Genomic DNA, 22,217 nt, shown 5'->3' with positions numbered 1-22,217 from the left:
TAAGACGGTTCTGTTCACAACTATCTTCTGTTGTTTCCCTCACCAGATATGAATGGAAAGGGAAGATCGAGGAGGACAGTGAGGTCTTACTGGTAAGTCGTCATCCTGATACATGGCAGACCATACAGATTTCTCTGCATGCAGCTTCCTTTACCGTACTGCAGTCCTGGTTTCATGTCCTCATTGTTCGTTTTTGCTCTGATGTTGCTGTAATTCTGCTCTGTACTGGACACTTCCTGGTTGTCTGTTTCCTGATGACCACAGTACTGGGAGCTTCTAGTTTCGTTGTCCAAACCATCACTGCTCTGTGGCTCTGTACAGCACAGAGGCAGGATAACATGCAAAAACGAAACTGAAACTACAGGTACATTACCGTATTTATCGCGGTATAACGCGCTCCCGCGTATACCGCGCACCCCTAAAGTTGCCCCAATCCTGTGGGAAAAAAGTTTTTTTTGTACTTAGTTTTGGTGTCTTGCGCGGCATCCATTGGCGGCCTCGTCGGGTCCGGCGTCCTTCTGCGGCCTCGTCGGGTGTCCTCTTCCGCGTGTCCGGCGTCCTTCTGCGGCTTCGGGTGTCCTTCTGCGGCGGGTCCGGTGTCCTCTTCGGCGGGTCCGGTGTCCTCTTCGGCGGGTCCGGCGTCCTCACGTCGTCCCCGCTCGTTTCCCGCGCCGAGTTTGAATACTCCGCCGACATATACCGAGTGCAGTACACTCGGGTACATTCGGCCAGGCTCGGCTTAGCTCGCGCTAACGCTCTGTGACGTTTATGCGTGAGCACGAGCGAAGCCGAACCTGGCCGAATGTACCCGAGTGTACTGCACTCGGTATATGTCGGCGCAGGATTTCAAACAGAGCGCGGGAAGCGGCTATCGGCGTATATCGCGCACCCACGATTTTCCCCTTATTTTAAGGGGAAAATAGTGCGCGATATACGCCGATAAATACGGTATATGATTGATTTTTATCTATTTTTAATCGTTTTTAAAAGGAATCAGTTAACTATTATGGGCTAGATTCAGATAGCCCGCCGTAATTTAGTGAGGCAGGTTCTGTATTCACCAAGAACCTGTGCCCTAAGTTACGACGGCGTAGTGTAAATCTGCCAGCGTAAGCTCGCCTAATTCAAATTGTGAAGAGGTGGGCGTGTTTTATGGAAATAAAACATGACCCCACGTAAATGACGTTTTTGAGTAACGGCGCATGCGCCGTCCGTGAACGTAACCCAGTGCGCATGCTCCAAATTAACCCGCAAAAAGCCAATGCTTTCGACGTGAACGTAAATTACGCACAGCCCTATTCGCGAACGACTTGCGCAAACGACGTAATCGACGAAAAATTTGACGCAGGCCCGACGTCCATACTTAACATAGGATACGCCTCATATAGCAGGGGTAACTTTACGCCGGAAAAAGCCTAATGTAAACGACCTAAAAAAAATGCGCCGGGCGGACGTACGTTTCTGAATCGGGGTATCTACCTACTTTGCATATTCCTCGCGTAAATCGACGGAAGCGCCACCTAGCGGCCAGCGTAAATATGCAACTAAGATACAACGGCGTAAGAGACTTACGCCAGTCGGATCTTAGCCATATTCCGGCGTATCTTGTTTTCTGAATACAGAAAAAAGATACGCCGGAGCAACCTAGAAGTTACGCGGCGTATCAATAGATACGCCAGCGTACCTTCTTTCTGAATCTACCCCAGTATCTCTATGTTCCAATGTACCAATGTTAAGTATGGCCGTCGTTCCCGCGGCAAAATTTGAAAAAGTTACGTTGTTTGCGTAAGTCGACCGTGAATGTGGCTGGACGTCATTTACGTTCACGTCGAAACCAATGACGTCCTTGGGGCGTATTAGGAGCAATGCACATTGGGAAATTCCACGGACGGCGAATGCGCCGTTCGGGAAAAACGTCAATCACGTCGGGTCACAGAACATTAACATAAAACACACCCCCCTGTCCCACATTTGAATTAGGCGGGCTTACGCCGGTCGATTTACGCTACGTCGCCGCAACTTACGGAGCAAGTGCTTTGAGAATACAGCACTTGCCCGTCTAAGTTGCGAAGGTGTAACGTAAATCAGATACGTTACGCCGCCGCAAAGATACGCGGATCTATGTGAATCTACCCCTTTCTTTATATATATATATATAATCTCATATTTTTATTTTTTACTAATAATTGCGATGACTTATGCCTCGTACACACAATTGGTTTTCCCGGCGGTCAAAAGTCCGACAGGAAAACTGCCACGACAGCTTTGGGCGGGGAAAAAAGAACAAATTCTAATTTTTTTGCTCTGTTTTCCTGTCGGGAAACCTGCTATGAAGCATACACACGCCCAGTTTTTCCGACCAAAAGCAAACATGGCAGTTTTCCCGTCAGGAAAACCGTTCGTGTGTACGAGGCATTATAGCGATACTGCAACATTGCGGCAGACAAATCGGACACTAAATTACACTTTTCTGGGACAAGTGACACCAATATAATGATCAGGGCTGAAGAATATAGACTGTCGCTATACTAATGACACTGACAGGGTAGGGGTTAACATCAGGTGCAATAAAATTGGTAAATGTGTCCCTAAGGAATGCTTTCTAATTGGGTGGGGGGGTGGGGTGCTTGTATCGTGGAAAGACAGAGCTCCATGTTCCTGCTTAACACAGGATATTCCCTTGTCACAGAACAGCGATCTACCTTGTTTACATAGGCAGGCCGCCGTTCTGCCTCTGTTGGGAGTGACACAGGAAGGAATTGACCAGCTTGATCTCATTAGCACACACCCTGCATCATCCACACTCAGCTTGTCAATGCCTTCCCGTGTCATGACCTTAAAGTGTAGGTTCACCCTAAAAACATGTATATACCATTCAATCCAGCATACTGCCGACATGTACAGTATGCCGGGTTTTTATTTTTTTTTTTCGGTTTACATACCGTAATATAGGTATTTCCCCCCCCCCCCCGCGGCTTCCGGGTAGTGAATCCCGTGGGAGTGGGCGTTCCTATTCAGAGACTAAGTGATTGATGTATGACAAAAGCTTCACCCCCGGCGCATAATGCGCGTCACCAGTTTCCGAAAGAAGCCGAACTGCGAGTCGACTCTATACGGCGCCTGCGCACCGACGTTTGGGTTTTTTCGGAAACTGGTAACGCGCCTTTTGCGCCGGGGGTGAAGCTTTTGTCATACGTCAATCACTTAGTCTCTGAATAGGAACGGCCACTCCCGCGGGATTCACTAGCCGGAGGCCGGGGGGGAAATACCTATACTACGGTATGTAAACCGGAAAAAAATTAAAAACGGCATACTGTACATGTCGGCAGTATGCTGGATTGAATGGTATATACTTGTTTTTAGGGTGAACCTTCGCTTTAAGTCTGTCCAGGAAGTGAGGCAGAAGTAATCAAGATGTGTGTTTAAACAGCGAAGAAGAGAGTAAGGTAAGCCTCTGTAGAATAAATGAAAAGCAGTTTTATTTTTGCAAAATAAGTACTTTATTGCTATTTTGGTACATAGGTCCAATATACATAGATCACTGCACCGATGAGCCTACCCATTTGTGTCAGAATAGTGAATTTAAAGCGGTTGTTTTTTTTTTTTTTAACCTGCAAGTCAAAAGGCATAATCGGCTAGTATGCACCGCATACTGGCTGATTATGAAATACTTACTGTGACGGTAGTAGAAAACATCCCCGTCAAGCATTCCCTTCTTCTTATAAAAGACCATACATGAGCCAAAGCTTAATGCTGGAACAAGACACACTTTAATGGCAGCATTCTCCTAGTTATATACAGTTTACAAGCTAATCATCAATCAAAGAACAATGAAATCTCCACCCCCTTTTCACACACTGGGGCTCACATACAGATTATAGGTAGACACTCTGGTGCCGACCCTGAAGAAACATTTCTTTAGATAATGACATCAGTGAAGTTAATTACTACAATGAAGCAATCAGAATAATTAACATGAGCCAATTATCTAATCATTTAGCCTGACGATACAATACACATCTCTAAAGGGTAAACACAGGTCTTCTTCACACACACAATAGATCAATTACCCCTTAGAATAGAGAGCTGGCTGGTGATGGGACATTAACATTTCAACAGTCTGTTATGCAGAGGAATGAGTCCCTCGAGTCCACATGAAATCACCTTCTACACATAACACACAGACATTAAAATAGCAGGGAGAGAATTAAACTGAAGCATATAGGCAATTGCATAAAAGTCCTTCACACTTACCTCGGAACGAGGTGAAGAACACTTACCTGGTCCAGGCTGAGCGAGATGTCATCTTGCTCCGGTGTGTCTTCCGGGTATCGCCGCTCCAGCGCTGTGATTGGCTGGAGCAGCGATGACGTCACTCCCGCGCGTGCGTGCGCGGGAGATTTAAATTCGGCAAGGTCTGGCGGCTGCCGGTCCTTTCGCCGTGGATCCCCCCTGCACATGCGCCGCTGCAATCAGCGGCGCATTGCGAGGGGAATATCTCCAAAACCGTGCAGGTTTAGGAGATATTTTTTATACCTACAGGTAAGCCTTATTATAGGCTTAGCTGTAGGTAAAAGTGAAAAAAGTGGGTTTACAACCACTTTAATATTCGCTATTGTCTTCCTGATTCTCCTCCTGGCCAATCAGGAAGCGGGTTCTGAGACCCGTCTCCCGATTGGCCCAGAGAAGAAGAGATCCTATTGGCCGCCTAGGAGGAAAGAGGAGACAAACTGCGGCTTTTCGTGATGCCAAGGAGGACACGCAGGAAAAGCTGAAGGAAGCACTGCCCATGACCTTGATGGGGTAAGTGCGGGGATGGCGACTGACCTGACTGGGGGGGGGGGGGTGGCTCTGGGTGCATTGTTTGACGCCCCCCCCCTCAAAAAAAAATATAATATACCAGCAGCTGCCACTGGAGCTAATACTACTGTGCAAAAGTGAAGAGAAGACTGAATTCCAGAGGGAAGCATCTATGAAGGACTTGATCTGTGAAAATGACGGTGCCTGGAATTGGACTTGAACCAAGCGTATGGGTGTATTTGTGTCACTTAGTAGGGTTATTGGTGTCACCAGGATTGTTCTAGCTGTAGGATTGTGAAATACAACGTGTTATGTCGTCTGTCCACATTAATAGGCTTCTCCTTCCCAGCAGCACATCGTTGTCACCTTCATGAGATCAATAATGACTTTCCTGGTTCCTCATTTCTCACCTTTCTGTCCCTGTCTTTTTACAGATGATTAAGACCAGGTCATCCAAAGTTCCATCTCTAACGGAATATGTCAGGTGAGAAGACATTATTGCACTCACTGTAGAGTTTTTAGGATGGGTTCCAAAAAAAACCCCATTTAGGGCACATTTAGCACCGATTATGGTAACCATGTAGCTCTAATGTTGAGAAGGAAGAATAAAGCCTCATACACACGATCAGACTTTTCCGGGGATTTTTCTCCAAAGGGTGTATGACTTTATCAGCCAACAAACACGAACGTAGTGACGTAATGGACGTTCTACGTGATTTTTCTGCTCTTTAGTGCAGGGCTCGACAAATCCCGGGCGCCAGGTCGCCATGGCGACTAGAAATTGTGTCCTGGCGACTTGGCTTGGAAGGTGGGCAAAAAAAATAAAAAAAAATGTTTGCGAGCTGGCGCCATCTGGTGGTGAGCCGTTGGTATTACAAGTTAAATCCCGGGCGCCAGGTCGCCATGGCGACTAGAAATTGTGTCCTGGCGACTTGGCTTGGAAGGTGGGCAAAAAAAATAAAAACATTTTTTTGCGAGCTGGCGCCATCTGGTGGTGAGCCGTTGGTATTACAAGTTATTACCACCAGATGTGTGAGCTGCCGCCATCTGGTGGTGGCCGTTGGTATTACAAGTTATTACCACCAGATGTGTGAGCTGGCGCCATCTGGTGGTGGCCGTTGGTATTACAAGTTATTACCACCAGATGTGTGAGCTGGCGCCATCTGGTGGTGGCCGTTGGTATTACAAGTTATTACCACCAGATGTGTGAGATGGCGCCATCTGGTGGTGGCCGTTGGTATTACAAGTTAAGCATTACAAGTTAAACAGCAATTCAATATTTTATTGTAGTTTTTAGAAAATCGATTTCTATTTTTTCAAATTCGATTCGAATTTCGTTTGTTTTTTTCGAATTTGTTTAAATTTGTTAATTTTGTAATTCGGAAATTGAGGATGCATACGAATTATCCGCATAATGAAAAATGTGTCCGAATTTGTAACGAAACGAAATGCACATGTCTAGTTGGGACCACAGTCACCAAACAAACCATTGGTAACACAATTTGCCGCCATGGATTGAAATCCTGCAGCCCCCGCAAGGACCCCCTCCTCTAGAAGGCACATGTACAGCCCATCTGACGTTTGCCAATGAACATCTAAATGATTCAGAGGAAAATTGGGAGAAAGTGTTGTGGTCAGATGAGACCAAAACTGAGCTCTTTGGCAATAACTCGACTCGCCATGTTTGGAGAAAGCAAAAATGCTGACCATGACCCTAAGACAGTGTTTCTCAATTCCAGTCCTCAGGCCCCCCCAACAGGTCAGGTTTTCAGGATTTCCATTATTTTGCACAGGTGATTTGATCAGTTTCACTGCCTTAGTAATCACCACAGCCTTTTCATCTGAGGGAAATCCTGAAAACCTGACCTGTTGGGGGGGCCTGAGGATTGGAATTGAGAAACACTGCCCTAAGAACACCATCCCTACAGTCAAGCAGAGAGGTGGAAACATTATGCTTTGGGGCTGTTTCTAGGGTACAGGCTGACTTTGCCACATTGAGGGGCCATGTATTGTAAAATCTTGGATTAGAACCTTCTTCCCTCAGCCAGAACACTGAAGATGGGTAGTGGATGGGTCCTCCAGCATGACAATGACCCAAAACATACCGCCAAGGCAATAAACTAGGGGCTCAAGAAGAGGCACATTAAGGTCATGGAGTGGCCTAGTCAGACTCTAGTCCTTAATGCTATAGAAAATTTATGGAGGGAGCTGAAACTTCGAGTTGCCAAGAGACAGCCAAGAAACCTTGAGGATTTGGGAGAAGATCTGTAAAGAAGAGAGGAGCAAAATCCCTCCTGAGATGTGCAAACCTGATCACCAACTACAGGAAACGTCTGACCCGATTGCCACCAACAAGGGTTTCTCCACCAAGTACTAAGTCATGTTTTGCTTGGGGATCAAATACTTATTTTACTCACTTAACTGCAACTCAATTTATAGCATTTGTATCATGTGGTGTGTGTGTTTTTTTTTTTTTTTTTTTTTTTTTTTTTTTTTACAAGATATGCAGGGAATGAAATAATAATTTTCCCCACTGTAAAGGGGTTAATGTACAGGTCACTTATATTGGGAGGGTGGAAGAGATTATTTTGCAGATGGGCAAGATAAGGGGCGTAAAGGTTTACCATACAGGTCACATAGGCCTGGGCTGGAGATCACATGTAAAGGGAAGGAGGAGGAGTTGAAGATGTTGGGGGGGGAAAAAAAATCGCACAATCACAACCTCTCACCATAAATCTGCTCCTGCCTGCGATGTGAAACTAATGAATGATCTTCAATCATTAGCTCCTCCTTCCACTGTTGAGAGAGGAATGGGCAGAGTCCTAGATGTAAACAGTGGGCTAGATTCAGGTACAATTGCGCTTATTTAAGGAGGTGCAGGGCAACGTTTTTGCCCTGCGCCCCCGCAAATTTACTGCGCTGCCCTTGATTCACGGAGCAGTAGCTCCGTAAATTGCGTGGGCGCGCCGGCAAAATGCCCGGCGTAAGCGAGCGCAATTTAAATGATCCCGTAGGGGGCGGGAATCATTTAAATTAGGCGCGTTCCCGCGCCGATCGTAGAGCGCATGCTCCGTTGGGAAACTTTCCCGACGTGCATTGCGGCAAATGACGTCGCAAGGACGTCATTTGCTTCAAAGTGAACGGCGTCCAGCGCCATTCACGAATCACTTACGCAAACTACGTAAATTTTAAATTTCATGACGCGGGAACGACGGGTATACGTAACATTGGCTGCCCCTAATAGCAGGGGCAGCCTTACGCGAAAAACGCCGTACGGAAACGACGTAAACTGCGTACGCAGGGCTCGCGTAACATTGTGAATCGGTGTTAGTATGCAATTTGCATACTATACGCTGAGCACAACGGGAACGCCACCTAGCGGCCATCGCAAGAATGCAGCCTAAGATATGCAGGCATAAGAGCCTTATGCCGCGCATATCTTAGGCTGCAGTCGGCGTAACGAGGTTCCTGAATCAGGAGCATTCGTTACGCCGGGGCAAGTAAGCAATTGCGCTGTGTAACTATGGTTACACAGGCGCAATTGCTTCTTGAATCCAGGCCAGTAATACTGTTTTTAGATTTATGATAAATGTGATTAGTCAGCACAGTTATCACAAGGTACAGAGCCGCTGGATCAATGGTGCTATTTTCATAAGTTATGATTTGTCATCACAGTGATCACAAGATATCCAAGTCCATACAATAAGAAACGCCTGCTCACAGGTGGTTTCCTGGCCATAATGCTCAGGCTGCACAGCAATTGAGGTGCACCCCTGCCAAATGCTGTCGACTCTCAGGTATGTGAATGATTGGATGGCTGGACACTCAATACTTGCAGGAAACTGCTTTATTGTAGAACAAAATCCATAAAAAACAACCACAAATGATCAGGCAGGGGATCGAAAAGGTAGGTAGATGCATTTCACACGGAAGTTCTTGCTTACTCAATAGTGAAACACATCTACATACCTTTTCCCTCCCCTGCCTGATCAGTTGTGGTTGTTTTTTATGGACTTTGTTCTACAAATTTTCTGTAAGTATTGAGTGTCCAGCCATCCAATCATTCGTATACCAGTGATCACAAGGGACAGAGCCGCTTGGATCAGCGGTAGGGTTTAGATTTGTGTTCTCTATGATTGGTCATCAGAGTTGATCTCAAGGTACAGGGGGCCGCTTGGATACACAGTACTGTTTACATTTGTGATTGCAGTGATTGGTCATAACTGTAATCACAAGGTACAGAGCCTCTGAATCAGTGGTGCTTTTTACATGTGTTATTGCTATGATGGGTCATCACAGTGATCACAAGGTAGAGTTGCTTGGATCTGTTCACTATACCTGTGATGTGAGCTATCCGATAACGGCTTAGATCACAGGATTTAATGGCTGCCTGAGGGCTACTTCTGCAACTCCATTTATAAGCGAAACTACAGAAATAAATGTCCACCTCCTGACCATTCATGAACATACAGCGGTTGACAAGTGGTTAAAGGGGTTGTAAAGGTTCATGTTTTTTTACCTTGAACGTGCTGGCTTCTCGGCTCATTCATTGGTTGATTGATAGGAGCGCAGCCATTGGCCCCGGGGGGCGGGGCCGAGTGATACAGACGCAATTTTGAAGCGTGACGTGTTGGATATCTATTTACTCGGCGTAATATCATCTCTCTCATTATAAAATAAAATTGGGCTAACTTTTTTTTTTTTCTTTTTAATAAAAATGTTTTTTATCAAGTTGTTGAGTTTATATATTTTTTTTCTAAAGCAGCCATTGTGTTTCCTTGCAGGTCTGTCCATCCATATGAAGTGTGTGAGGTGATCAGCGTCCCCATAGACCAGGGGAACCCTCCGTACCTCTCATGGGTTGAAGATGCGGTGCCAAAATGAGACTTTGATATCTCCACCGTCACTGTGTGATGATCTAAAAGGGTCAGTCCTCCCCGAAGTGATGGCTGGAGGCGGAGCTTTGTGGGCCAATTCAACCCCTGACTTCTTATATGTTTTGAATGCATCAATTGTTTCTGCCATGGTTCCTGGCTCTGTTTCTTGGAGTTGTGTGTGTTTTTAGCTCCTCCTGTTACATTCACTATATTATGAAATGAATATAAAATCCAGCATGGAGGGTGAGAGCCGCTAGTAATGGGCACAGCAGGTAAGCAGACCAAAGAACTCAGAGATCACACTAACTTAGATTTAGGAAAAAATCTGAAAGTTTAACTCCTCAGCATCTACCAAAAAATACAAATATCACTTTTTGGCTGGACTGACCCTTTAAGGAATGATGTCATCAGATGTCAGAATTATATTAAAGTGTTTACAATTACAAATACTCCCTGCATTTTTTATTTTTTTTCACTTTGTTCGAAGAAGCTTGTCCATTGATTGGTTTGATTGAAATAAAAATATGGATAGCATACAGTATTAGTAAAATTGTTAAAAAAAAAACATGATTGTATAATGCAGACAACTGTCGTGGGTAGAATTCATCATAATGCTGCTAGTTTGTGTTTGCCACTAGATGGCGCAGTGCCTCTTCTGCAGTTTTGGTGTGATGTGCTCCTACATCCTCCAGAGATCTTGGGCTGGATTCAGAAAGATCAGCGGATCTTTCTGCGGGCGTAACGCGATACAGCGACGGGCTGTATCACGGCGCACCGCGTCATCCGCTGTGATTGACAGCAGCGCCAGCCAATGGCTGCACTGCTATCAATCCGTCCAGCCTAGCCAATCAACGGCCAGGCTGGGAACCGAAGAGGATCACGTGGATGCACGCGGGACTTTCGAGGGGTCAGGTAAGTAAAACAGGGGGGGGGGGGGGGCTGCCGTAAATTTGGGCGACACGTTCCGTATTCAGAAAGAACTTGCACCCTAAGTTACGGCGGCGTAACGTATGTGTGTCGGCGTAAGCCCGCCTAATTCAAATGGGGATGTTGTGGGCGTGTTTTATTTAAATTTAACATGACCCCGCGTATGTTAAGTTTTTTGTGAACGGCAAGAGAAGAGTGTGGAGGGTCCGGCTGCGGGAAGTATGTGCAGGAGAGGAATGCAGAAGGTATGACAGTAGGAAGTATTCGCAGGAGAAGAGTGTGGAGGGTTCGGCTGCAGGAAGTATGTGCAGGAGAGGAATGCAGAAGGTATGACAGTAGGAAGTATTCGCAGGAGAAGAGTGTGGAGGGTTTGGCTGCAGGAAGTATGTGCAGGAGAGGAATGCAGAACAGTAGGAAGTATTTGCAGGAGACGAGTGTGGAGGGTTTGGCTGCAGGAAGTATGTGCAGGAGATGAGTGTGGAGGGTTTGGCTGTGGGAAGTATGTGCAGGAGAGGAATGCAGAAGGTATGACAGTAGGAAGTATTTGCAGGAGACGAGTGTGGAGGGTTCGGCTGCGGGAAGTATGTGCAGGAGAGGAATGCAGAAGGTATGACAGTAGGAAGTATTTGCAGGAGACAAGTGTGGAGGGTTCGGCTGCGGGAATTATGTGCAGGAGACAAGTGTGGAGGGTTCGGCTGCGGGAATTATGTGCAGGAGACAAGTGTGGAGGGTTCGGCTGCGGGAAGTATGTGCAGGAGACAAGTGTGAAGGGTTCGGCTACGGGAAGTATGTGCAGGAGACAAGTGTGGAGGGTTCGGCTGCGGGAATTATGTACAGGAGACAAGTGTGGAGGGTTTTGCTGCGGGAATTATGTGCAGGAGACAAGTGTGGAGGGTTCGGCTGCGGGAAGTATGTGCAGGAGAGGAATGCAGAAGGTATGACAGTAGGAAGTATGTGCAGGAGACGAGTGTGGAGGGTTCGGCTGCGGGAAGTATGAGCAGGAGACAAGTGTGGAGGGTTTGGCTGCGGGAAGTATGTGCAGGAGACAAGTGTGGAGGGTTTGGCTGCGGGAATTATGTGCAGGAGAGGAGTGCAGAAGGTATGACAGTAGGAAGTATTTGCTGGAGATGAGTGTGGAGGGTTCGGCTGCAGGAAGTATGTGCAGGAGAGGAGTGCAGAAGGTATGACAGTAGGAAGTATGTGCAGGAGACGAGTGTGGAGGGTTCGGCTGCGGGAATTATGTGCAGGAGACAAGTGTGGAGGGTTCGGCTGCGGGAATTATGTGCAGGAGAGGAGTGCAGAAGGTATGACAGTAGGAAGTATTTGCTGGAGATGAGTGTGGAGGGTTCGGCTGCAGGAAGTATGTGCAGGAGAGGAGTGCAGAAGGTATGACAGTAGGAAGTATGTGCAGGAGACGAGTGTGGAGGGTTCGGCTGCGGGAATTATGTGCAGGAGACAAGTGTGGAGGGTTCGGCTGCGGGAATTATGTGCAGGAGACAAGTGTGGAGGGTTTGGCTGCGGGAATTATGTGCAGGAGACAAGTGTGGAGGGTTTGGCTGCGGGAATTATGTGCAGGAGACAAGTGTGGAGGGTTCGGCTGCGGGAATTATGTGCAGGAGACAAGTGTGGAGGGTTCGGCTGCGGGAAGTATGTGCAGGAGAGGAATGCAGAAGGTATAACAGTAGGAGGTATTTGCAGGAGATGAGTGTGGAGGGTTCGGCTGCGGGAAGTATGTGCAGGAGACAAGTGTGGAGGGTTCGGCTGCGGGAAGTATGTGCAGGAGAGGAATGCAGAAGGTTTTTTAAGTGAATTTCCATTAAAAAAAAAAATGCCCTTTAAAAATAAGCAGAACAGATAGAAACCTTGTCCAACTTTTTTTAATAATCCTTGACAGACATGAATGTGTTTCCTTGGAGATGCTAACAGACAACAACCTGCACAACTGTTCAACACACGGACACCATCTTAAGCCAGAGCTTAGAACAGACAGGACACCATACCTTCCATCCCACCTACTAAAGGATGTGATACAACAAAGCAAAAGAGGAGAAAAGAAAACAAATCAGATTTCCTTCATCAAATCGTCCCGCTGTAAAGTAACACAGCCTCCGTGAGCTGACACCGTATAAACACATGACGGGACGAGAAGCACAAGCACTGCTATGTACACGCGTGTACAGAGAGTTCAAAATCAGCCTTGCAGAGCTGTATGTACAGTCAGCCAAGATGCTGGGACCCGCGAAAGTGAGCGCGCAGGGGCGGAGCGTGTGAGATCAGAAGATGCCGCCTTCCTCATACTCCACCAGATACTGAGTATTCCCTTGTGGGGTGACCCGCTTGGCCAGCACGCGCATTCCCTGCTCCACAGTTTCTGACCAATCGCAACCTTCCGAAGAGGAAGAGGATGAGGGCCGAGGAGGAGAGGTTGAAGGCTTGCTGGGAGAGGCGACCGGGGCTGATGAGTCCAAAACTTCAGACAGCAGGGTGGAACCTTCTGAGATGGCAGGAGTCACCTCGCTGAAACACAAATAACACGGGAGTGAGATAACCGCTAAATGGGTTCATATAAAACCAGGCAAAGTTCTCTGATTGGAGGCCAACGTCCTCCACGGATATGTACCCGACGGAGACAATCGGGGTGATTCATTGCTGTTTGAATTCATAACGTGATTATACTATGTTGATAATCGCTCCCCCAGGTACGGTCCCTGAACTGCGTGCATCCCGGAGTAACTTTACTACTGATTGTACGTGCCCGGTGAGGGGCCCCCCTGTAAATGTTTCGTCTACTGTTATGTTGTGTTCACTGTCTATTAGTCTGTTATCTAAAAACATAAAAAAATAAATAAAGATTACATAAAAAAATATATAACCAGGCGAAGCATGAAACGCTGTAATTCTCACCCCCCTGCTCCTGTAGGAAAGAAGTAGTCCGTAATGATGAGGAGATCGGAACCCCAACCCAGAAGACAATATAATAACAATCATTCTGTGCTGCTTGCTTTGTTACTCATTGGCCCGGATTCACAAAGCACTTGCGCCGACGTATCTGGAGATACGCCGCGTAAGTGCACATATGCGCCGTCGTATCTGTGCGCCAGACTCAGAAACTAAGATACGCCTGAAAATAGGCTTCGTCCGACCAACGTAACTTGCCTACTGGGCGCATATTTACGCTGGACGTATTTGGCGCTCCCATTGATTTTCTATTCACATATGCAAATGAGGGAGATACGCCGATTCACGAACGTACGTCCGTCCGACGCAGTGCGCTTAAAGTCATACGTCCGGCGTAAAGTTATGCCCCATAAAGGAGGTGTAACTCAGCAGCATCCATGCAAAGGGCTGCACCAGGGAACACAAGCCGACGTATTTTACGTAGGACGTGAATATGACTAGGCGTAGGTTACGTTCACGCCGTAGGCAGTGATCTGACGTATCTTAGGCAGTTGTTCCGACGTGATTGTGAGCATGCGCACTGAGATGCGGGACGGCGCATGCGCAGTTGGCGATACGTATCTGTCTGGCGCTCGGCCCATCATTTGCATGGGGTCACGCCTCATTAGCATGGCTCACGCCAACTTCCACTTACGCCGACTTACGCCTGAGAAACCCAGCGCAGATTTGGGAGGAAGTGCTTTGTGAATTCAGTGCTTGCCTCGGCGTAGCGTAAAGGAGATACGCTACGGCGGCATAAATATGCGCCAGTGTCTGTGAATCCGGGCCATTGTGTGCAAAGTATATGTAAGTCCAATTACTAAAATCTCATACAAACTTTACCATGTTAAAGCTGAACACAGTAATTTACAATTTTTTTTTTAAAAATCACCCTTGCAGTGACCCCCTCCCGGAATGCAAGTTAAAGTGGTTGCAAAGGCAGAAGGTTTTTTACCTTCAAGTGGTTGTTATGCTGTTTATACCATCCTGCCTATTTAATACTCCTATGTACCCCTGTTTTATTTAAAATGTATTCAGAGCGCCGCTCGCGTGACCCGCTGCCTCTCTCCTCTCCCCGTCTGACAGCTGAAGCGGGCGGGGCAGCGGATTCCCCGCTGACGTCAGTTGGGAGGGGAGGAGGAGAGAGCCGGTGAGCAGCGTTTAGCGCTCTGAAAACTGGTAAAGAACTGCTTATTTTTTATAAAACACAGGCACAGGGGCACATAGGGGTATTCAACAGGCAGAATGGTATAAAATATTAATTGAACTTTCAGAAACAAGAGGGGGGGGGGGGGGGGGGGGGCGGGCACTGACACAGGAGCAGACAGGCAGGGAGGGAGGAGGGAGAGGACGGAGGAGAGCACAGCAGAGCTGCAGATGACAGAAGCACGTAAACTGTGTCAGGGTTCAGCAGCCTTGATACACCGTGGTCAGTTTACAGGGGGAGGGTATAGCCAGGCAGAATCAGATAGCCTTTTTAGGTGTTACAGGGGGCCAAATTACACAGCACAAACACTGTGCTGTATTACATGCTTTAAGGGAACAGGATCAATATTTTTGTTTTTTAGGTTAACAAACACTTTATTCTTTATTCTAATTATATTATAAATACACTATTAACTACATTATTATAACACTTTATATTGTATTCTATGCATTAAAGTAGAACTATAGGCAAAACTTTATTTTATATTTTGGATAGAGTAAGGGAGGGTTATAAGTTATAACCCCTGTCACATTGTATTTTCTCAATGTGTCCCATTGGTGAGATTTACCCCCATTTTCTGTCCTATAACCAAAACAGGAAGTGATGAGATCTCTGCAAATAAGGGGAATTGCTTGAGGTCCTCTCAGGTTATCAGAACTAATGTCCCCATTGGAATATTTCCCTTCTATTACTTTTCTGGGGACAACCCAAAACTCTGTTGGGTAGATTCAGGTACAATGGATTAAAGTTACGGTGGCGTAGCTTAGCCTGTTTAGACTACGCCGCCGTAAATTAGCTAGACTAGTAATGATTCTCAATATACTTGCCTGCTAATATACGTTGGTGTAGCCTAAAGCGGGCGGGCGTAAGGGCGGCGGATTCAAATGTGTAAAAGGGGGGCGTGTTGTATGCTAATAAGGCTTGACCTAATTGCGGCTAAGTACGCCGTACGAGCCTATTGATTTCGACGTGGACGTAAACGACGTAAATCCCGATTCACGGATGACTTACGCAAACGACGTCAAAAAATCGAATCTCGCGGCGGGAACGGCGGCCATACTTTAACATTGTTATTCCACCTAATAGATGGAATAACTTTAGGCCTGCTAATGCCTTATGGAAACGGCGTAAATCGACTGCGGCGGCCGGAGCGTACGTCCGTGAATCAGCGTATCAACTAATTTACATAATCTACGCCGACCGCAATGGAAGCGCCACCTAGCGCTCCCTCTATTTGCCTTTCGTAATCAACCACAAGCATTTAACCCCTGCAGTGCGGGGGGGGATGGGGGCCCACTGCAAGGGTCATCTTTTTTCTGCTGCCCAGAGTGGGGCTTCAATATTATAAAGTCATTTTCAATATTTTTTTAATCTCTGGCTTTTATTACAATAATAGCTGATGATCCTGACATGAAAGGGTCTTGCTATTGCTTACAGCATGCAGTCATCTTATAGTCCGTATATATCTTTACCTGGACTGCAGAGAAGCGGCTACAGATCCGGAGGTGTTGGCAGAGGGGTGAAAAGAAGCGAACATCCGAATCGGGTGGCTAAAACAGAAATGAAGTCATTATGAGGTGGACATGGCCTAGACAAGGGATAAGATGTACACAAAAAAAAAAAACACATCATCAGCAGCGTGGGGCTGCATTACCCAACGCAAGGAAAAGCAAATAGCCTTGTTTTCTATGGAGTCTATTAGCTGGATTCAGGTAGGGCGGCTCACTTTTGAGGCGGCGTAGCGTATCGCATATACACGCAACGCCGCCGTAAGTCAGAGGGGCAAGTGCTCTATTCACAAAGCACTTGCCTCCTAAGTTACGGCGGCGTAGCGTGAATGGGTCGGCCTAAGCGCGTATTATTCAAATGAGGATGAGGGGGGCGTGTTTTATGTAAATTACTCGTGACCAGACGTGATTGACGTTTTCTACGAACGGCGCATGCGCCGTCCGTGGACATATCCCAGTGTGCATTGCTCCAAAGTACGCCGCAAGGACGTATTGGTTTCGACGTGAGCGTAAATTACGTCCAGCCCTATTCACGGACGACTTACGCAAACAACGTAAATTTTTCAAATTTCGACGCGGGAACGACGGCCATACTTAACATTGGCTAGGCCAGCTATTTGCTTGACTAACTTTATGCCGGGAATCGCCTTACGTAAACGGCGTATCTTTACTGCAACGGGCAAGCGTACGTTCGTGAATCAGCGTATCTCGCTGATTTACGCATTCTAGGCGTAAATCAGCATTCACGCCCCCTAGCGGCCGGTGGAACTAGACAGCTAAGATAGGACGGCGCAGGCTGTCGTATCTTAGCTAGGTTTAAGTGTATCTCAGTTTGAGAATACACTTAAACATACGACAGCGCAGATTCCGAGTTACGACAGTGTATCTACTGATACGCCGGCGTAACTCTTTGTGAATCTAGCTATATGCAAAGAAATGTGCACTGAAAATAGGAGAGGTTGTATTTTTGTTCAGATTGTTGCAACACAACAGCGCATGGTAAAAGCACAGAAGGAGGGGGAAAAAAGGGGGAAATCCTAAAAAAAGCACTGTCATATATACTAAAAATGCTTTGCGGTGCAACACAATGTAAATCGCATGCCAGCATATCTTTTGATTATTTGTTTAAAGCGTTTGTAAAGGAAAATGTTTGTTTCCTTTAAAATAACAAACATGTGATACTTACCTCCACTGTGCAGTTCGTTTTGCACAGAGTGGCCCGAACCACATCTTCTGGGGTCCCTCGGCGGCTGTCTCTGGTCCCCCCCACAATTACTCACCACAGTCATGCGAGAGCTCGCATGGTGGTCAGTAATTGCGGGCGCGCTCCCGTGATACAGCGAGCGGCTATGGCCCCGCCCCTCGGCGCGCAGCATCACTGGATGTGATTGACAGCAGCACCAGCCAATGACTGCGCTGCTCTCAATCCATCCACTCTAGCCAATCAGCGGCCAGGCTGAGCGGCGAAGAGGATATCGGGAGCGTGCGGGACTTTCGACGGGTCAGGTAAGTAAAACGGGGGGGGGGGGGGGGCGGCAACACCAGATGTTTTTTCACCTTAATGCATAGATTGCATTAAGGTGAAACATTTTTTTCATTTACAACTCCTTTAATGTTTCTATTGAGGTACAGGAAATTGTACTCAAAAAGTATCAAACGTATCAAAAAAAAAGTCAATGTAACAAAACATCACACAATTTCTATATTCATTCTATAAATCTCTATTCCTAATCATAAACAATATATGAAATTGTGAAAAACCAGTGAAAAAATTGTAAAAAATAGCAATAAAGGAAATCTCAAACAGGGAATGGGAAGTCTGACCTAGGTGAACACGTTATATCCGGTACCTCATCCCATAAGAGCAAAAATAGGAAGGTTTGTGATGGCACTATAACACAGTACCAACAAATACTGTATATACTCGAGTATAAGCCGACCCGACTATAAGCCGAGGCACCTAATTTTACCACAAAAAACGGGGACAAATTATTGACTCGAGTATAAGCCTAGGGTGTCCATCTGAATGCCTCACTTTGCCCATGTGCATGCTTCACTGTGCCCATGTCCATGCCTCACTGTGCCCATGTGCATGCCTCACTGTGCCCATGTGCATGCCTAACTGTGCCCATGTCCATGCCTCACTGTGCCCATGTCCATGCCTCACTGTGCCCATGTCCATGCCTCACTGTGCCCATGTCCATGCCTCACTGTGCCCATGTCCATGCCTCACTGTGCCCATGCCTCACTGTGCCTCACTGTGCCCATGCCTCACTGTGTCCATGACTAGACTTACGTTTAACATGGGAGTCTATGGAAGGGGCGCCCGGCTTTAAAAAATTGGTGCTCCCATGAAATTTATTTTAAACATGGTTAAAATTGGATCAAATAAAACCATTATGTTTCCCTATACATCTCCATTATGGTGAAGAGTGGGGCTATATGTGTGCCAAGTTAGGGGTCCAGGGGACCTACGGCCGGCCGGTACCGGGTCCCGCATGCAAGTTCCACCCACATATGTAAACGCCATTCAAACCCCCACATGTGAGGTATCGTCGCGTGCGTTAGAGCGTGTGCAACAATTCTAGCACTAGACCTCCTCTGTAACTCGAAAATAGTAACCTGTAAAAAAATGTAAAGCGTCACCTATGGAGCTGCTTCCTTCTTATTCAAGCATTACTTGCTGCTTCCTTCTTATTCAAGCATTACTGTACTGCAACAGCTTCATCACACCAGTAAGGTAGCAGCCCAAATCTCCAAAGTGAGAGCAACACCACCACTTACCCATGGAAACACCTAATACCGATAGGTAACTATTTAAACCAGTCCAGCGCAGTCTCTAGCCCAAACTGGTCTTTCTGACAGGCAAAGCTCCAAAATTTCTGCACAGTTTTGGAGGTCTCTGCTGAACCCCCACCCAGGGCCGATCCTAGGCAGGGTGCACAGGGTGCATTGCACCCAGGCGCCTGCAGAGGTGGGGGGCGCCGAACATCTAACAGACTCTCTAACACAGGGTTTGACACATTTTCTTGGAATCTAGGAGCCAGCTAAAAAAGTTAGGAGCCAGAAAACGCACCCCGTACCAACGAGCTCGCGCGCAGAAGCGAACACATACGTGAGCAGCGCCCGCATATGTAAACGGTGGTCAAACCACACATGTGAGGTATCGCCGCGATTGGTAGAGCGAGAGCAATAATTCTAGCCCTAGTCCTCCTCTAACTCAAAACATGCAACCTGTAGATTGTTTTAAAGGTCGCCTATGAAGATTTTAAAGGGTAAAAGTTTGTCGGCATTCCACGAGCGGACGCAATTTTGAAGCGTGACATGTTGGGTATGAATTTACTCGGCGTAACATTATCTTTCATAATATAAAAAAAAAATGGGGATAACTTTACTGTTGTCTTATTTTTTTATTAAAAAAAGAGTAATTTTTTCCCAAAAAAGTGCGCTTGTGAGACCGCTGCGCGAATACGGCGTGACAGAAAGTATTGCAACGATCGCCATTTTATTCTCTAGGGTGTTAGGATAAAAAATATATATAATGTTTGGGGGTTCTAATTGGAGGGAACTAGATGGCAGTGAAAAATAGTGAAAAATGACATTAGAATTGCTGTTTAACTTGTAATGCTTAACTTGTAATACCAACGGCCGCCACCAGATGGTGCCAGCTCACACATCTGGTGGTAATAACTTGTAATACCAACGGCTCACCACCAGATGGCGCCAGCTCACAAAAAAAAACCATTTCTAGTCGCCATGGCGACCTGGCGCCCGGGATTTGTCGAGCCCTGCTCTAACAAAAGCCCTCTCTGTGTCCATCAGAGAGGCCCCCCCCTCCAGGTCCCAATAAAGTACTCTGCTTCTCTTCCTGTCTTTTGTTTATTGTTAAGAGATCATGTAAGGATCCCAGGTTAATGGAGACTTCATGGGGGAGCATCTCTGTGGTTGCGTCATTGCCATAAAAACATTTATAAAGGGGAGGAGTTAGTAAAATGACGACGCCCATGTGGGGGCGCCAGAAATATTTCTGCACCCAGGCGCCTGTGACCCTAGGATCTTCCCTGCCCCCACCTCCATGTATTCCTATTGGCCCATGGGCAGCCCCACGGGTTAACAGGCGTTTACAGTAGATAAGACAGGATGGACAAGGAAGTGCCAAAGCTTTGCCTAGCAGAGAGGCCAAAAATTTGGCTGTGAAAGGAAGGTGGGGGAGGGGGGGCAGCCCACTGCAGGTATGAGTACCTCTAGCTACCTGTGCTTCATACCTGCATCAGCTTTCTATCTCCCTTTTTAAGAAGAAAAAGAAGATTAGAGCCGAATTGTTTTGCAACTGATAAAAGAACACATCTGTATCTCTCACCTCTGCAGGCAGCGTGCGCCGGTGCGTCTGAAGTTGTAGGTGCTGCCGCGGTATCCCACATACTCTTGGTTAGGACTGATTGGATTTTGTATCGCATCCTGCAACAAAGACAGACAACTTGTTGAAGAGATATGAGACCAGGAAAGTGATGCAGACAGTTCCAAGTGGTCTTCAGGACCTACTGTGGTGAGTGTTTAGTTGGAAAGTCAAGCCCTGCAGTATTGTCTCTTATGAGTTTGTCATAATATTCCTTGTCCAAGGGTGTCAGAATGTCTTTTTTTTTTTGTAATGCAAGTGCCAGTTAAACACTTAAGACCCGGACCATTATGCAGGTTAAGGACCTTGCCCCTTTTTGCGATTCGGCACTGCGTCGCTTTAATTGACGTGGCTCCCAAACAAAATTGGCGTCCTTTTTTTCCCACAAATTGAACTTTCCTTTGGTGGTATTTTTTGCGCTATAAACAAAAATAGAGCGCCAATTTTGAAAAAAATGCAATATTTTTTACTTTTTGCTATAATAAATATCCCCAACAATATATTAAAAAAAATGTGGGGGGTGCAACGGATCAAAAAACTCACGGTTCGGATCGTTCCTCGGATCAGTAGTCACGGATCGGATCATTTTTCGGATTGGCAAAAAAAAAAAAATTCTCCCCCACTGTAATATACACATCCCCCCCCCCCACTGTAATATACAAATCTCCCCTCCCACTGTTCACCCCCCCCCCCCCTATAGTACCCCCTCGGTGCAGACACCCCCCCTCCTCTCAGTACAGAGACTCCCCCCTCCTCTCAGAGCAATAGACCCCCCCCTCCTCTCAGGGCAAGAGACCCCCCCCTCCTCTCAGGGCAAGAGACCCCCCTCGGGCAGTACAGGCACTCCCAGCGTGTGTCCCACGAGTGTGGGCTCCTCCTCTGTGGGTGTAAACAGAGGAGGGCCGCCACCAGGTGTACCAAGATGGCCGCGGCTCCGGAGCTAGGCCGAAGCTGCCGCCTTTCCTAATGTTATTCCTGCGGCTCCGGAGCTAGGCCGAAGCCGCGACCTTTCCTAGCGTTATGGACGCGGCTCCGGAGGTAGGCCGAAGCCGTGGCCATAACGTTAGGAAAGGCCGCGGCTTCGGCCTAGCTCCGGAGCCACGGCCATAACATTAGGAAAGGCCGCGGCTTCGGGCTAGCTCCGGAGCCACGGCCATAACATTAGGAAAGGCCGCGGCTTAGGCCTAGCTCCGGAGCCGCGGCAATCCGCAGATCACAGTGTGTTCCGATCCGAAGGGGGTGACCCGTTCGGATCAACTGTGATCCGTTGCACTCCTAGCCCTAAGGGAGTGATAGGGGGGCGTGGCTGTAAGTGTTTGACGTCACTGATCATCGTTCCCTATAACAGGGAACAGACAATCAGTGTCACTGCCATAGAGAAGAACGGAGAAGGTGTGTTTACACACACCTCTCCCCGTTCTTCAGCTCCTGTGACCGATCGCGGGATATCGGCGGCGATCGAGTCTGCGGGTCCCGTGGGCATGGTCACGCGCTCGCAACACACGGCTGGGCTCTTAAAGGCGACGCATGTATTAGTATTAGTATTAGTCAGGGGTCATTGGGAA

At 47.2% G+C, this 22,217-nt stretch overlaps 2 protein-coding genes across 4 annotated transcripts in view; one reads left to right on the top strand and one right to left on the bottom strand.

The window, feature by feature from the left end:
- Window positions 1-10,126, top strand: part of CUTA (cutA divalent cation tolerance homolog) — a 40,371-nt gene extending 30,245 nt beyond the window's left edge. For all 3 annotated transcript variants that reach the window (XM_040324982.1, XM_040324983.1, XM_040324984.1), the window contains 3 exons: window positions 47-92; window positions 5,235-5,284; window positions 9,585-10,126. In XM_040324982.1, coding sequence (XP_040180916.1) covers window positions 47-92; window positions 5,235-5,284; window positions 9,585-9,684 — 196 coding nt within the window. In that variant the 3' untranslated portion in view covers window positions 9,685-10,126. The remainder of the gene's footprint in view (window positions 1-46; window positions 93-5,234; window positions 5,285-9,584) is intronic.
- A 2,337-nt stretch (window positions 10,127-12,463) lies between these two features.
- Window positions 12,464-22,217, bottom strand: part of PHF1 (PHD finger protein 1) — a 95,713-nt gene continuing 85,959 nt past the window's right edge. The window contains exons 13-15 of the mRNA XM_040324975.1: window positions 20,617-20,714; window positions 16,221-16,298; window positions 12,464-13,121 (exon numbers count right to left, since the gene is read on the bottom strand). Coding sequence (XP_040180909.1) covers window positions 12,878-13,121; window positions 16,221-16,298; window positions 20,617-20,714 — 420 coding nt within the window. The 3' untranslated portion in view covers window positions 12,464-12,877. The remainder of the gene's footprint in view (window positions 13,122-16,220; window positions 16,299-20,616; window positions 20,715-22,217) is intronic.

The sequence above is a fragment of the Rana temporaria genome, chromosome 9 (genome assembly GCF_905171775.1).
Source record: "Rana temporaria chromosome 9, aRanTem1.1, whole genome shotgun sequence".
Classification (NCBI taxonomy): domain Eukaryota; kingdom Metazoa; phylum Chordata; class Amphibia; order Anura; family Ranidae; genus Rana; species Rana temporaria.
This window is presented reverse-complemented; position numbering and strand designations above follow the sequence as displayed.